We start from the raw sequence: 17,529 nt of genomic DNA on the forward strand, positions 1-17,529 counted from the left end.
GAGGAGGGAGCAGGGCTTTGTCAGATGCTCATCTGATGCTCTTGGAAGTTGGTTTGCAGAATCAGACCCCAAAGTTCTCAGTTTCTAGAGTCCATTTTTATAGGAATTTCTTCCTATGCCAGTCTATGGGAATTTTGCTTCATCATGCTGTTGCTGAATCAATCAGCAGATGGCACATTCCTGACGGCTCCGTGCTGCCAGATGTTATCTTGTTCTTCGGTTCTCCCATCCTTGAGGCTGTTGGGTGGATTCCAGTCTGCCCTCTGGGGGTCCTCTGGTTATTTCCACTTGACGCCTTCTTTGGCCGATGGACACTGGATTCTTAGGCTGGCACCTCCCTGATCATTGTTATTATCCACACCAAGCATCCATTCATGTACATCCTCTATCTCTATTTTAATCGCAATTGTTAACAAAGCGCGATGAATACAACAAAAGGGCGGGGAGTCTCTGGGTGCTGTTTCTGTTGTTACAGAGTATTGCTTTGAGTCTCTCTCTGTGTAAGTAGTTGTTACAAAGATTTGCTTTGAGAACAGACTCTGTCTTAGAATGTACTAACACAATTAGCAGCTTGCAAGTTTCACACACAGAGGGAGAGAAACAGTACCAAAAACCAAGAGACCTCTTAATTAGTAATACCCTGGAATTTAAACTATGGGGACTCAAACTCATTTGTGATTTTAATACAGAACTTCTTTAATATGATCCAACATAATCCCCCTGCAAAGTACTCCAGGATTGGGAGAGTAAAAAGATGTTTAGGCCTGGTCTGCATTGGAATGCATTTCTGATATAACCTATGTTGTGAATTTGAACCAATATTTATATGCCTATAAACCTCCATATGGACACTTTTATTCTAGTATCATAATGCCTTTTTTCAGTTTACTGCATGTTGGTTGGGAAGCTTAACCAAATAACTCCACTCTTTTACTAGAAAAAAGTACCCATGTGGACCTTACATCTGTATAACTATATTAGTTTAAATGGTAAAGCTTTACAATGTAGACAAGCTTTCAAAGCTACCTTGCTCGTTTTCATCCTGGGTTGTAAGGTCTGTGCTACGCCTCTCAGAGGTGCAGCACAGAATTTAACCGTACAAGTGATTAATTCACATGATGAGCCAATTATCTGCAAAATAGTATTTCAGAAGGTTCTGGTTAAATTGAAAAGAAAAACTGGCTTTTTAAAAGATAAATAACATACACAGTAGACACTTAAGTGTGTTTACATTACAATATTATCTAAGTAACAAGTTTGATCATATATTTCATATTTTTGATTAATTAAGTTCATGTGTGGTAGGGGAGCAACTTTCTGCTAATAGAAATAGAGCTATGTTCAAGAAAATCTGTTTAAAAATATACCCTTCAATTGTTTGCTTTTTTTCATGTAATCAGAATGTGGGGCAACCATTACTTCTACAAAAATCCCATGTTTGCATATAACAATGCATGAGTCAGTTTTATACATGTATGTAGGTAACAGGGTCTCACATACTTCTGTGTACACATGCTTTGTTTTGTGGGTGAAGGAGTTGTATGTGTTTAAAACCACATAGAAATTTTTTTAAAAAATGCAAACAGGCCCCAGCATTACTAATGAGTAACTATTTAAGAAGAAGCTCAAGGTAAATTAAATGTTGTTAGCGTGTTAACCCTATATAATAAAAATATGTTCATTATACACTCCGATAATCCCATACTACTTTTTTAAGGTAGATTACAGTTGTATGTCCTATACAAAATACTAGCTGTAAATTTGATATATTCCTGCATTATTCAGACACTGCTTTTATATCCCAGTATATTTAGAGCACTAGGCTATGATATATTACATTGTTCAATCACAGGAACACAGCTAATTTACCCAAACCATTCTTTCAGTGAGCTAGCCATTTTGTACTTGAGCACAGATTAACCTCCATAACAATAATGAATGTAGAAATCATAAATTGATTACCAGTTAAACAAGAGCTTGTCATCGTATTAGACTGAATGAAAGTTCAGAAAACAATATTCTGCTGTTTCTGGTCTACAGTTGGACTAACTGATAGTTTGACTCAGGAAAAACTTAGATTTCTATGTTGCATGCTTTTTGTAACAGTTTACAACGCACCATAAAACAATCATTGAGTTGAGTTTTTATAGATGGGACCAAGTATTGTGTAAGTAAACTTCTCTTAGTAAAGTAAATTAAGAGTAGTGACTAAACACATAAGCATCTTAACAGTATGATCCTGTTACATATTTGAACGAAGTTCAAATCTTTTGACATCGTGAATCAGGTCAGTGCTCAAAATCAAGTATAAGTAGATTTGGGGGTGGTTGTTGTTGGGTTTTTTCCAGATCTTTGTGCTGCTAAATGAAATGACCAGTAGTACTTCCTGCCATTCATTTTAAATTCTAGTGTTCTGTGATGCCAAAGATTCAACTGTGAATTTTTTTTAGTTATTTCTGAAGTCAGTACTTGCTGTTCCAAATCTCAGCTAGACACTAGGGGAGACTTTCAACAGCATCACCCAAGTTCAATGGCATAGATGCACAGATCTGTCAATATCTGTACATTGTAGGTTTGGTGTTTTCACTGGAGTGTCCTCAAGTCTGGAGCTCGCACTTCTCCTCCCCTCTCTTCCCCCCCCCCCCCCCCCCCACACACACAGCAGAGACCTAGCTTGGAATGGCAGAGCCCAAATCTGCAGCCATTTGAAATCTGAGAGGCAGACTTTCACTTGTGTTACAGGAAGCCACGAGGAAGTTACATTTTACGTGCAACTACATACATTTGTCAATAAGACTAATTTCTAACTGATGGGATAAATGATTGTTAGGAATTTGTTTGATAGATATATTATAATTTTTCACAAATATAAACAGTTTTATTACTACCTTGAAGTTTACTGATTCCTTTTTTTAATCTGATAAAAAAGTAAGTAAACTGTAGGAGTAGTCGTATACTTGAAATGAAGGATAATGAGCACAGTATACAATGCAACTATTTTTAGCATACATTTTAATTTGTTTGCATTTTTCTTAAGTGGCAAATCTATCTTTGCAACTACCTGATTGGTTAGTGTAATAAGTGTGATAGAGCAGTGATTAGCTTATTAACTTCTGCAAAGTGACATAATTTAAATGGATCAATAGTCTTTTTAAATGTTTATTCTCTTCATTAACTATTTTACAAGAGAGGCAAGCAAGTATACCTATGTAGAGGGGCTTGAATTGATGCTTTACACTAATAGATTTCAGAGAGAGGTAATGCTTAATGTAAAATTGTTTGACAATATAATAACTATAAACCCCGTTTCTGTTTTTCCACAGTTCTTAGTGGCCTCTGTTCTAACGATTGTCCTAGTAAAATAACAGTAAGTATAATTATTTACATTGTTAATGAAATTAATTTCTAAAGGGCGCAGTCTGAATGGTGCCCCTTCGTCCTGACTGCAGTACAAACATACAAGAAACAGCCACTGCTTGGAAGAATTTACAGTCTAACTTAAGACAAGGAGCAACAAGTGGGTGTAACTGACTAAGGGAATGGGAACGGAAGAGTAGGAGTAACACTAACAAGTACATGTGGTTCTCAAGACTGATTACATCCAAAATCTGCAGACTTTTTACAAAAGATAATGAACAATTTCTATCAGTAATCACTAATAGCCACCCAGCTAGCTATTATTAGTTGGCAGTTTTCCATATTCACAGTACAACTAGGTCTAGAAAAGGAGCTTGAAGAAAGTAAAATTAACAGATTTTTTTAAAAAATAATTCAGGTTTATATAATGTATAAGAATTTCATTTTAACAAGACATTGATTATACTGTATTTAGGAGTATTTAGTGTATTTAGGAGTTAAGAAATTGCTACATATGGAACCACCTTTCCAATCAAATCTATGTACTTATTTAGGAGACATTTTTTGATGTGAAATAGCAAACCATTCTCACAATATTAAAAAGTCAGCTGAAGGAATAAAAAAGAGGGAATCACATCAGAAATGAACATTAATAAACAGATGTTGGGGAAAGTTTATTACTCAGTGCCACTGTTACGGGGACTGCTCTACTCACAGCTCAGCAGTATCCTTCTTGTGGCTCATCCAGGGAATTAGCTGTTTCACCTGGTCTGACACCCCATCCTGTGGTTACGCAGTTTGTCATTCCCCTCAGCTACTCCGTGGCCTCTCATGCGCGAGGAGCAGCAGCACTGTCCTCTTCATAGCTTAGCCCTCTGGCTAAGTCACATTAAAGTTATTCTCCCTTCTGGGGGATCACAAGTCTTTTGAAGTAAACTGTCCCAGGCAGTCTGTTGCCCACTGGATGGTCTGTGCCACTTCCCCAGTGGCTGGTAGGGGAACCCAGGCCCATCCTCTACACCACGTTCTAGTTCAGGGACTTTCAGCCAAGCAGCTCTGGGCTTTTACTCTCCCAGCCCTTTCTGCTCCTTTCCTTGACTGCTTCCTACTCTGTCCTTGCAGCTTTGTGCTCTTCCCCTGTGTATCAGGGAGTGCCTCTGCAGGTTTCTTCCCCCGGCCTGCCAACTTCCTCTCTTTTAGATACTGTCCAGCTCCTCCCCTCTAGCTGGACTTGATCTGTAGTTAGGCCCTAGCACTTCCTAGGTTTCCTCCAGGTTCAGCCTAAGGTTAATGGGCCTAATTTATCTCTGCAGAGCTTGTGTGGGGTAGACACCCCATCGCAGCCACTTAAATAACACTGAATGTAAATATAATTCCCCTACAAAAAAGTATTAGGAGCTGTTTGCTACAGTATAAGTAACCTTTTATGACAATATCAGCATGAAACTCACTTTGTACTTTCAGCTCTCCTCACACCCATACTGTTCATAAGTATCCCTCTTATAAGTGTTTTTGGTCACTGCCTTCTTCTTCTTTGCCTTGTTCTCATGACTTCAGCTACTGTATCTGGGCTTGTCTACAGCACTGTTACGTCTATGCAACTTATGTCTAGGGCCCTACCAAATTCGCGGCCATGAAAAACGTGTCATGGACCTTGAAATCTGGTCTCCCGCCATGAAGTCTGGTCTTTTGTGTGCTTTTACCCTATACTATATGGATTTCAGAGGAGACCAATATTTCTCAAATTGGGGGTCCTGACCCAAAAAGGAGTTGCAGGGGGGTCACAAGGTTATTTTAGAGGCATTGAGGTATTACCACCCTTACTTCTGTGCTGCCTTCAGAGCTGGGCGGCCGGAGAGTGGCGGCTGTTGGCCAGGTGCCCGCCTCTGAAGGCAGCACAACCAGCAGCAGCAGTGCTGAAGTAAGGATGGCAATACCATAACATGCCACCCTTGTTCCTGTGCTGCTGCCTTCAGAGCTGGGCGGCCGGAGAGTGGCAGCTGCTGGCTGCAGAGCTGGGCCCTCAGGCAGCAGTGCAGAAATAAGGGTGGCAACACCATACCATGCCCAGCCTTACTTCTGTGCTACTGCTGGCGGTGGCTCTGCTTTCAGAGCTGGGCTCCCGGCCAGCAGCTGCCACTTTCCAGCTGCCCAGCTCTGAAGGCAGCAGCGCACCAGCAGCAGTGCTGAAGTAAGGGTAGCAGTACCGCAACACCCCCTACAATTACCTTGCGACCACCCCCCCCACACACACACACGCACAACTCCTTTTTGGGTCAGGACCCCTACAATTGCAACACTGAAATTTCAGATTTAAATAGCTGAAATCATGAAATTTTAAAATTCCTGTGGCCGTGAAATTGACCAAAATGGACCGTGAATTTGGTAGGGCCTTACTTATGTCGCTACTTATGTAGATCACTGCCAAATTTCCCTCTGTCTTCTCCCTTTCTGTTCAGTCTTACATCTGCAGCTGTCTTTCTGAGAGACCTGTTGCTGAATGTTAATGCATCAGCTTAAACTCAACATAGTAAAAACCAAACCTTCTCATCTGTCTCTCTTAAACACCATTTCTCCAATTCCTTTCCTGTGTACGCAAATACGATGGATAATTCAACAGTCTTTCCCATTCCTCCTCCAAACTCATTTGTTACCATTCATCGTACAATGATCCACAAATCCCTTTCAGTTTTCTATAATTACTTTATTATTTTAACACCTTTTTTTCTCCCGCAGAAGAGAACATTAAACATCAAATTTTAAAATTTTACACATTGGCATTTGACAAACTTTTATCAAGTAGCATTTATTGAGTAAATAAAACAATAGTAATGAATAATGCTAATAATTTTTAAGCTACTGTTTGCACATACAGTTTCAGACAAAGCTTTGACATTAGAGAAATCTGAGAAAGCATTATACACTGGCTGTGAATTTTCAGAAGGAAGTAATTTTCAATTCCTTTGAATTCCTAGTATGTTGCTTGATTGCACTTGTAACTTTCCAGGAAATTAATTATTCACCCTAAGAGAGTATAATATCTTTTTGGTTATTAACAATAATTTTCATGCCTGTCAAAAGGGATTTAAATCCCCCTTTGTCTGAAAAACTGAACAAAACCTTAACTGTGAGTCTGCTACCAATGCTATCGTATGAATGCATAAAATAGTTACATAAATGTGCCCACTGCAACCTTGATACGATTGGGTTTTTGTCCAGCTAGCTGGAAGAAAAGGGGCATTGCCCCTTTAAAGGCTCCCTTACAGCAGATGGGGAGAACGGGGAAAGTTTACAGGGATGGACAGGAAGAAGTTGGGGTGACATTAAGACAAGATCTCTGCATTGCCTTTCCTGCTGACTAGAAGATGGGGGTGGTATTTATACCCTTTTGTTGTGGGAGGTCACCACTGTCAGTGCGCTGTACTTCCCTTTGGCCTGTCCTCAGCTTCTCACATTTTTACCAAATGCATGGTTGTAGTGACAGCTTACCTCAGAAAGGAATTAATATCTTCCCATAGTTGGACAATTGGTTAGTGAGAGGCTAGTCCTGGGAGCAAATCCTCTCATGTCCAGTTCACATTATGTCTCTTCGATCGTCTGGGTCTCATCTTGAACAAAGGGAAGTTGACATTAATACCAACTCAAAAAATTGAGTTCATTGGGGCCCTACTAGATTCTACAAGTTTGAGAGCGTTTCTGCTGAATGAACAGTTTCTAACAATTCCTCAATTGCAGTCTCAACTGTCAACTACAGTCTGTGTCTTCCTAAGTGTACTAGGCCATATGGCTGCATGCAAAGACTGTGCCCTCATCCTCTTTAACCATGGTTAAGGTTGTTCTGTCACCTGAGTTGTCAATAATTAGACAGGCACAACAGAGTGCCTCAGTCAATCCTGTATTCTCTGTAGTGGTGGACAGTTAAGGGCATTGTATGCCAAGGTGTTCCATTTATTTGTCTTCCTCCAACCAGGACGACAGTCATCAATGCCTCCTCAATAGGTTGGGGAGTGCATTTGGGGACATTGAAGGTGCAGGTTTTGTGGTCGGAACTAGACGTTTCCCTCAATATCAACATGGAGTGCTCTCCACCAGCTATGTCAAGAGGCAATGAAATTCTGGAAGCTCTGTATCAAGGAGATCATAATTCCCACAGCCACTCACTTACCAGGGATCCAGAAACAACTGGCAGATCATCTCAACAGGAATTTCTCCTTGGATTACTAGTGGTCTCGGAAGACCAGTGTGCTGAGATCAGTCTTTGCAGAGTGGGGCATTCTGATTATCAGCCTGTTTGCAATGAGAGACAAGAAGTGTTATCAATTTTGCTCTCAAGCAAGTCTCAGCCCAGGGTCCCTAACCAATGCCTTCCAACTCAGTTGGGGATAGATTCTGAGGTATGCCTTCCTCCTGATTCCAGTCATCCCAGGTCATTCTTAAGCTGAAGTTGGATCAGGCCAACCTGATTCTAATTGCTCCAGCTTGGCCGAGGCAATGTTGGTTCTCCGACCTTCTATCTGTTGATTCATCCTCTCATATTTCTTCCTCTTCATTTCGACCTACTGACTCAGCACCACTGTCGAGTTTTGCATCAAGCACTGAACACTGTACATCTCATGATGTGGATGCTGCATGGCTATTTGAGGAGAATGAACAATGTTTGGAAGCTGTTCAACAGTTGTGGCTTAGCAGCAGGAAGCCATCTACTAGGGTGACTTTTTTTTGCCAAGTGGAAGCAATTTTCAGTTTGGTCGTTTGCTCAGAAGATTCAGCTGATGCTGGCCTGCATTCAGAACATTTGTAGTACTTTAGTCTTCCAGTCTCTCAGTCAGCTCATTGAGGGTTCACTTAGCAGTGATCTCAGCCTTTCATCTATCTATCCAAGGGAAGTCAAGTTTCTCAAACCCCGGGGTAGTAAGATTTCTCATGAGAGTCACTAGTCTCCATTTGCCTGAGAAAGAACTGGTTCCCTTGTGGGACATTAATACTGTCCTGGTTGCCCTTGTAAGACCTCAGTTCAAGCCCCTGGCAACCTGTTCTCTGTCACTTCTCTGCCAGAAGATTCCCTTCCTTGTGGCCATAATATATGCAAGGAGCACATGCAAGGTACAAGTCTTAATGCCAGGGTCCCTGTAGAACCAGTTTTTCAAGGACAAAGTGGCCCTACTGCTGTATGCAAAATTGTCAAAAGTGGTTTCACAGCTTCATCTTAACCAATTGATTTATTTACTGGTGTTCTTTCCTAAACCACACTGCAGTGCAGATGAACAATGACTTCACATGTTCAATTCAAGATGATGTTCGGCATTTTACCTAGAGAGAATTAAGCCTTTTTGGGCATCACCTCTTCTGTTTGTCTCCTATGCAGATCAAATGAAGGGTCAGGCAGTCTCTGTGTAAACAGTCTCCAGGTGGATAACTTCCTACATATAATCAGCATATGAAATAGCTCAGACCACGCCTCCGCATAGATTGCAGGGTCATTCAATGAGTGCCGAACCTACATATATAGCATTCCTCAGTGGACAATTTCAGGGCTGCTACCTGGTCTTCTACACATACTTTTATCAGACACTATGTGATTAAGATTGCATTTAGGTCAGATGTAAACTTCAGGAAGGCAGTCCTGCAATCATTCTTTAAGTAGACTCTGAACCACACTTCCTGTGAGTGCTTGCTTATGGATCACTAGGTGGAATACACGTCTACAACCACTTGAAGAAGAAAAGACTGTTACGTGCCTGTATTGTAAATTGTTCTTTGAGATGTGGGTGCAGACATGTATTCTGTGATCTTCCAACCTCTCCACATCAGTCTCTACTCCTGACATTCGGAGTGAAAGAACTCAGGGGGATCAGGGCAGTGCTGCCCTTAAATTGTGTGGGGAGAGACTAGAGTCAAATGGTGTGAGCACTACCTATATGACTACTGCTAGGCAAAATCTTCCGGTTTCAGTGCACTAAGCGTGCGCACACCTGAGTGGAATTACAGGTCTGCACCCACATCTTGAAGAGCAATAGTTACAGTATAAGTCTTTTTCCAGCAGTCATCAGACCTACTTTTAGCTTGTCTGAGCCAATGTGCCATTCTGATATTACCATTTAAAATCTTTTAAAATTAGAGTTTAATCAAACTAATTGTGAGTCCTTTGCTCAGGAGTTCAACCAGAGATCTACAGTAAACTTAAGTTTTATTCCTTTTTTTTCCCTACAAAATGGCAGAAAAAAATGGAATTTTTGAACTCTGGTAAATACCTCGATTCCTGAGATGTCATCATTCAGTAATATCTTCTTGAATTTACTTCCAATTTGAAAAAAAAAATTAAACCTCAGCCCCAGATGTGACATATCAATTTTGAAGCCTGTATTCCTTTGTTTGTGGATTTTAGCGGGTCAGGACTACAGAAAATCAGATTACAATAGAATTCAGTTGCAGCCTTACTTATGGATTGACACTCACCACTCCATAATATGTCTCACTGAGAAGGTATTCGAATTGTCAAATAATTTGAATAATTTATAAGGTTTTGTTATGTAAAGTATATATGTATGATTTTAGTCCCGATAAGTTATGGCTGTCAGGGCAACCATACTTAACACTGAAACTGTGAAAAGACCTTATATAGTGATTGCTAGCATGTTACTTTGGCTAATGGCCAAGTAGCTCAAAATTATGTCCTTTACAAGAAAAAGGTCAAGTTGTTTGGTTTCATTTTGGGGAAAGAATTTAAGATAGATTCTAATAAGATTGTACAGTCTGTGACTTTAAACCCTAGATAATCAGCTCATTTAAGTTCTGACACTAGTTTCTACAGTTCCATCAAACTGTCAGGTTGCAGTCAGTCATTCCCTTTACACTTGCAGTAGTTGATGAAACAGCATCAGTACTGGAAATACTGTTTTCTGCATCGTTGACTAAAAGCATCTGAAAATGATGCAGAATGTTCCAGACTTGGCTTTTACATGAAACTGACTGGATTCATTGTTTCATTTGACTGCATTTAGTCAAATCAACCACAACTAAAGATACTATGATGGAATGAGCACTTGATAGAGTGAACACTTTTATACATTATCATTTTTGATCATGTATAATAGAAGTATTTTTACAATAAAGCTTTTAGAAAAGTGTGTTTAGGAATTAACTGAAAGGAGTATCATTACTTATAGATAGCAAAATGATTATCATATTTTGAAAATGAATTCTACTCTGATATAGTAAAACATTTGAAGAGATATCCACATCTAAGGTGTGATCTTAACCATGAAGCCACAGAAATTCGCCTTTAGTTTTATTTTGTTATTTTAGCTGTGCTAATTCCTAAACTTGAAAAAAATTGAATCAAAGTTTGGATGCTTAATTTCATCTTTGTGTTGCAGCCCTTTGGTGTGAATCAGCCTGGACCTTATATCATGTACACAACTGTAGATGCAAATGGGTATCTGAAAAATGGTTCAGGTAGGACCAGTATTTATTTCTTAATACTGTACATGTAATTATGATCTTTCTGCACGTAATCATCAGCAACATACAGGAGGTTACAAAAAATCTACTAAAAGATTAAATGGGTCCGTTTGTTCCTGAACAGTTCTTCCAGTATACAAGGCACAAATACAGTATGTTTTCCATTCAGTTTTCATCTTACATATTTATTGTGACGACTGTAATTACTTCCTTTCATTTGTCCTTTGCAAACAGAGTTTGAATAGCTTTCACTTTCTGTCAGAATCTGAGCACTGGGCAGTGTCATGAAAAGTTTGTTAGGTATAATTTCAGTCTTTCATGAACTGAAGCTGTAAAAGATCGGGGGTAGTGATGGGCTAGAAACTTTCAGTCAGAATCTTTATTTTTGTGGAATACAATGCACATGCTACTCACTAAATAAAATCATTTTGATTCCCTTTTACATGTATGATAATTCATTTAACAAACACAATGTAGATTTTTTTCTGGTATTGTTCAATGCATGTTGTAGGATCGTTGAATTTTTTAGTACTGGTGATTCATGTACTGTCTGCGAAGGTCAAATTTGCAAAATTGGATGCCTAAAGTTAACCATGTAAATCCATATCTAGCCACCTAAATAAGGGGCCTGATTTTTCTGAGGGGCCATGTACTTGTATCTCTCATTTAAGTCACATTACCAGGTTCCAAATTAACTGTAACCAATCAGGAAAAAGACATAGGTGTCATTATGGACACATCATTGAAAAACTGTGTAGCAGTTGAAATTAAACAAAATATTAGGACATATAAGGAATGGGCCATTATTATGACAAGTATTATTATGCCATTATACAAATAAGTGGTATGCCCTCACCTGGAATACTGTGTTCAGTTTTGGTTACCCTAACTCAGAAAAGATATAAGAGAAATAGAAGGGGTCCAGAGATGAGTGTCAAAAACATCTGCATGAAAAAAATTGGTTAAATAGGGACTTTTTAGAGGAGAGGATGTGATATGGGTATAAACAAATGATAGGAAGTTATAAAGAAGGTAAATTGGGTACTTCTATTTACCCTTTAATTGAGTATGAGAGAAAGGAGACACACAAAACTAAGATGACAAATTTAAAGCTGATAAAAATAAATACTTTCTTACACTTATAAAGTTTGCGGATGATACCAAGCTGGGAGGGGTTGCAAGTGCTTTGGAGAAAAGGATTAAAATTCAAAATGATCTGGACAAACTGGAGAGATGATCTGAAGTAAGTAGGATGAAATTCAATAAGGACAAATGCAAAGTACTCCATTTAGGAAGGAACAATCAGTTGCACACATACAAAATGGGAAATGACTGCCTAGGAAGGAGTACTGCAGAAAGGGATCTGGGGGTCATAGTGGACCACAACCTAAATATGAGTCAACAGTGTCACACTATTGCAAAAAAAGCGAACATCATTCTGGGAGATAATAGCAGGAGTGTTGTAAGCAAGACACGAGAAGTAATTCTTCTGCTCTACTCCATGCTGATTAGACCTCAAATAGAGTATTGTGTCCAGTTCTGGGTGCCACATTTCAGGAAAGATGTGGACAAATTGGAGAAAGTCCAGAGAAGAGCAACAAAAATGATAAAAGGTCTAGAAAACTTGACCTATGAGGGAAGACTGAAAAAAATTGTGTTTGTTTAGTCTGGAAAAGAGAAGACAGAGAGACATGATAACAGTTTTAAAGTAAATAAAAGATTGTTACAAGAAGCAGGGACAAAAATTGTTCTCCTTGTAATTGTTACAAGAAGGAGGGAGAAGAATCGTTCTTCTTAACCTCTAAGGATAGGACAAGAAGCAGTGGGAGGGCTGTGTTGGACATTAGGAAAAACTTCCTGTCAGGGTGGGTAAACACTGGAATAAATTGCCTACAGAGGTTGTAGAATCTCCATCACTGGAGATTTTTAAGACCAGGTTAGACAAACACCTCTCAGGAATAGTCTAGATCAGAGGTTCTCAAACTGTGGTCTGCGAGCCTCGTTCAGGTGGTTCGTGGATATTTCTCTCTAAGGGGTGTAGCTGGGTGGCCGCACATGAGAGGATGAAGGGCCTCCCACCTCCCGCCTGCGTGGCTCCACTAATTAGGTGCCTGGACCCTGGAGAAGACACACATGTAAGGTGAGGTGGTGGCCTTGAGGGGAATAGAGGGTAGGTGGGAGTTTTACACTAATAAAAATGATATCAACAGGATCTTGTAAGAGGGACAAGGCAAATTGTCACATTTATTGTAAATACAACAAAATATTCCTATATGCAATTTCTATATAGATCCATTCACACACACAGACATTCACACACAGGTTCTACATAAAGGTTGTTATAGTTACCAGCCTAGATGTTGCTCGTGCCACGTCACTGGCCAGGTGGCCTGGTTACGAGAGTGGAGCCGAGTTGTTGTCAGATGCACATCCGATGCTCCTGGAGGGTGGTCGTAGAACCAGACTCAAAGAACACAGTCCCTGGACCCAATTTTTGTAGGTCTCTGGTTCAATACAAGTCTATGGAAGTTGCTTCATCATGCTGAATTTACAATTGAGATGACCATCAATCAGCTCAATCAGCAGGTGGTACATCCATGATGGTTCCATGATGGCTAGGTGTTATCTTCTTGTTCTTCCTTGATGTGTTTTGGGTGGATTCCGGTTCACCCTCTGGGGGTCACCTGGTTGTCTCCACTTTGCATATTCTTCGGCCCATCGATACCAAGTTTGAAATTCTTAGGATTCGGCTGGCACCATTTACTAACCAATTATTTCCCTGCTTCAGGCTCTCAGTTCCATGCACTCATCATTCATTCTTTTACTTAACAACGCAATCTATGACTCTTGATTCATTTAGCAAGTTTTATTCCGCTATCTATTTTTCCCTCTTTGGATACCAAGATTTACATAGGCATGACAAGGGGGAAGAGCATCAGGGTGTTGTTTTAAAGAACAGCATTGTTTCCTCAAAGTTCTTATCACTTTCCAGCACAGACTTTTTGTCCTGTACCTGCCTGAAATAATTTGCACTTTGGCCTTGTATTTGTTACAGAGTGAAATTCAACAGCATGGAACTGATGTTCATACCTTTTTACAATACCTATATACTCTTTTGTCTATCTTTATTTCTACTACTACATAATTATAATTGTATCATACTTACATAACTTTGAGGGCGACCCAACAGGAGGGGGCAGTGAGGTGAGAAGAGGGGGTGGGGGAAATTTGGGACGTGCAGGGCTGCGGTGGCCAGAGAAAGAGGCAACTTTCCCCAGCTCCAGGGCTGCAGCTGCCAGGGAGAAACAGCCCACATTCCCAGCCCCAGCTCGGGGGCTTCTGCAGCGGGGGAGAGAGAGCACATCCATCTCATTAGAAAGGTGAGACTACTCATATTAAAATATGAGTTGTGTGCTTTTATTTGTAGAACAAAAAAAGTTGTTTATTATTTGTGTGGGTTTTTTTAGCACTTTTATCCAAAGCGCTTTACAATACTTAGCTAATGGTACAAACAACATTTGGAAAGATCATTAAGCGGTCCTCCGAGACCCTCAGCAATTTTCAAGTGGTCTGCGAAAAAAAAGTTTGAGAACCATTGGTCTAGATAATACTTAGTCCTGCCATGAGTGCAGGGACTGGACTAGATGATCTCTCGAGGTCCCTTCCAGTCCTATGATTCTATGATAATACATAATTAACCTGTGGAACTCATTGCCTCATTGTGATGAAGAGCTTAGTAAAATTTTAAAAAGGACATAGGTACTAGTATGGTTGAGAACATCCAGCGTTTCAATGATAGAATTTAAAAATAGTTTTTTTATGATCTATATAAATCTTCATGCTAAAGCGTACAAGTCAATCACTAATGGATAGAGGAAGAAACCTTCTATGGGCAGGTTATTCCATAGTAGTCCACTGTGGGATTTCTTGCACCTTCCTCTGAAACACTCTTAGACAGGATCCTGGACTAGGTGGACCACTGGTCTGATACAGTATGGCAGTTTCTGTTTTCCTACATTCTTAAATATGGATGTAGGTGCCTAACTTCAGACAAATTAAATTTGAAAATGTTAGCCTACATTTTTAATGAGATGAAGTAATATTTCATGCTAATTCAAAATTCCTTCCTAATACATTGTCGGAATTCATCTTAACTAGTAAATCATTCTGCTGGTGTTTTTCATTTCCCATCTTCATCACTGCAAAGCAAGCTTCATGACCTGAATCTAAAAAGAACTCTTATTTTCTGCTAGAAGCATTCAGAACTCCATAATGAGTTCAGACACTTTTTCATTTAATTTTACACTAACATACTATATTAAAATCAGACTGTACCCTAAGGGGATAGTTTCTTATTGACTGACAACTTGCATCTCTAATTGTTGTCCTCTATCAAGTTTAAAACTTGAGAGGCTTGTCAAAACTGCCTGAGTTGTAGCCCACCTCAGATCAATCACACTTGAAGACATTGATGGAAATAGCCCGACTTGATTATGTAAAGAGTTGTCACTTTGGATGGGCTAGCACCAGCAGGAGAGTGAATTTGTGTGGGGGGGTGGAGGGTGAGAAAACCTGGATTTGTGCTGGAAATGGCCCACCTGTTGATCACTTTAGATAAGCTATTACCAGCAGGACAGTGGGGTGGAAGGAGGTATTGTTTCATATTCTCTGTGTATATATAAAGTCTGCTGCAGTTTCCACGGTATGCATCTGATGAAGTGAGCTGTAGCTCACGAAAGCTCATGCTCAAATAAATTGGTTAGTCTCTAAGGTGCCACAAGTACTCCTTTTCTTTTTTCTTAAATATAGAGTTTGCTTACTCTTCTTTAAAGCCATTTTGGCTCAGCATAAGTTTTGAAGGAGATTGAATGCTACATTGTCTGTTACTTTATTTCACACTGGACAGCCTTATTCTTCCCATCTTGTCTAGTTGGTGTCTGGATGTCTTGTCTTTTGTGCTTGAATGACTGAGAAGCAAGTATTGGACATGAAAGTTAGGGTTATTAAGATATATGTTGTTAAGATAGTGTTGAGAAAGATATTTTTAATGATTGGCGTTTTCGTTGTGTTTTGTTGCCAACAAACATGTTTGGTCTTGTGTGCTTAAAATCTGAATGCTGTCTCTGGCAAAAAAAAAAAAAAAAAAATCTATTTTTTTCCATCTTTTCTGAAAACCGCTTGGAAGGTAATTACATCTGGCCATATGTTTTACTCATCTTTTTGTTGTTTGGGTATCTCCATCTCTTACACAGAAACATGGAAATAAAGCTGAAGGACTGGAGTCCACTAATAGGCACCTCCTGTAGTTGTTAATAGAATACTTTTTGTTGTCCAGTATGTCTGTTGTGCTATGTGAGTCTCCAGAAATGTGGACCTATTTATAACACTTCCTTTTGAGAATTAATTCCTAACTGAGGTCTTTGAAAATATTATCCCTGGATTACATCATTAAAGTTAGGTCACTGTATTGGTTAGGTCTGGACCCAAGTCAAAAAGAAACTAACAGTTATGCAGTGAAGTGAGTGTATTTGCTTCTTGATGTGCATTGAGGCAAAAAGACTTTATTGAGCTATGAATCAACTTCTTCATGAAGTGCCAGAGGACATGTGACCAAGGAATATATAACCATATTACTACTTATTTTCAGAGAACTAAGGCTGCAGATAAGTAGCTCTCCTTTCTTTAGCAAACAGTTGTGTATTTCATGGGGGGGAGGAAAGATTAGCAAAAGTCACCAACTTGAGCAGCTTTATCTCCTTTGGGGGGTGAGGTGTGCTATAAATAAAATATACCACAACATAATGTTTCTTTAGATTTAATTATACTCACTTGGGTCAGTTGTTTATCCAATCATGGCTCTTTCTCACTCTTGCTTGTGAATAATAATACAGTCAGCACAAACTCAGGTTAACAAATCTAACATTGCAAGTGTGATAATACTATAAATGTATATATTACTGTGGAACAACTGGCAAAGTATATATATTTAAACAGCATTATAATAAATGTCCCAAATTTAGGGTATAATATTTAACTATTTAAAATTACAGCAGACTCAAACTTGTCATGCAGATTGTCAGCCAGAATGTATTTTTTTTAACTATGTTGGTTTAATAAATTGAAACTTTTTTCATTAAAGGATGGCAAAAACATTCCTAGTTCTTCTTCAAGTATTGTCCCTATGGGTGCTCCACTTCAGGTGTGCCCACACCCTTTGTACCTTTAATTAGAGATTTTTGGTATTGGTGCCCATTCAGTCTGGCCATGTGCCCTACTCTTCGTTGAGCCCTGCTCCAAGGCTATATAGGGCTGCTCAGGTGAACTGCCCCCAGATTCTCCTTAACCACTTCAGCCTGAGATGGACCATTAGTGTCCCTTACTTTTTGAAGTCGCTTACCATAGTTACCCTTCTTTAGTTTGGTTTTTTCTTTAATTTTCTTTACTTTTTATTTACTTTTTCGGGAGGGGAACCTTCTCCTGTTAGATTCTATTTCCCCTGGGTATGCCAGGCTCTTCAGGCTCCAAGTGGTGCGTCTCTTGCCAGGAGACCATCCCAGTCAGCAACAGGCATTCCTGATGTATCCGCTGCTTGGGAGAGTCTCATATCCCACAAAAGTTCTATATCTGCTCTGCTATTAAGGGCAGGGCAAGAAAAAATTAGGAGCTAAAACTGTGACTCTTAATGATGCAGCATTCCCTCCAAATGGCCTC

General features: G+C 39.5%; 1 protein-coding gene across 3 annotated transcripts in view; it reads left to right on the top strand.

Moving 5' to 3' along the window:
* Positions 1 to 17,529, top strand: part of ITFG1 (integrin alpha FG-GAP repeat containing 1) — a 219,357-nt gene that overhangs the window by 153,551 nt on the left and 48,277 nt on the right. For all 3 annotated transcript variants that reach the window (XM_048816944.2, XM_048816941.2, XM_075118373.1), the window contains 2 exons: positions 3,324 to 3,367; positions 10,734 to 10,812. In XM_048816944.2, coding sequence (XP_048672901.1) covers positions 3,324 to 3,367; positions 10,734 to 10,812 — 123 coding nt within the window. The remainder of the gene's footprint in view (positions 1 to 3,323; positions 3,368 to 10,733; positions 10,813 to 17,529) is intronic.

This window comes from Caretta caretta, chromosome 12, assembly GCF_965140235.1.
Source record: "Caretta caretta isolate rCarCar2 chromosome 12, rCarCar1.hap1, whole genome shotgun sequence".
In the NCBI taxonomy this organism is placed as follows: domain Eukaryota; kingdom Metazoa; phylum Chordata; order Testudines; family Cheloniidae; genus Caretta; species Caretta caretta.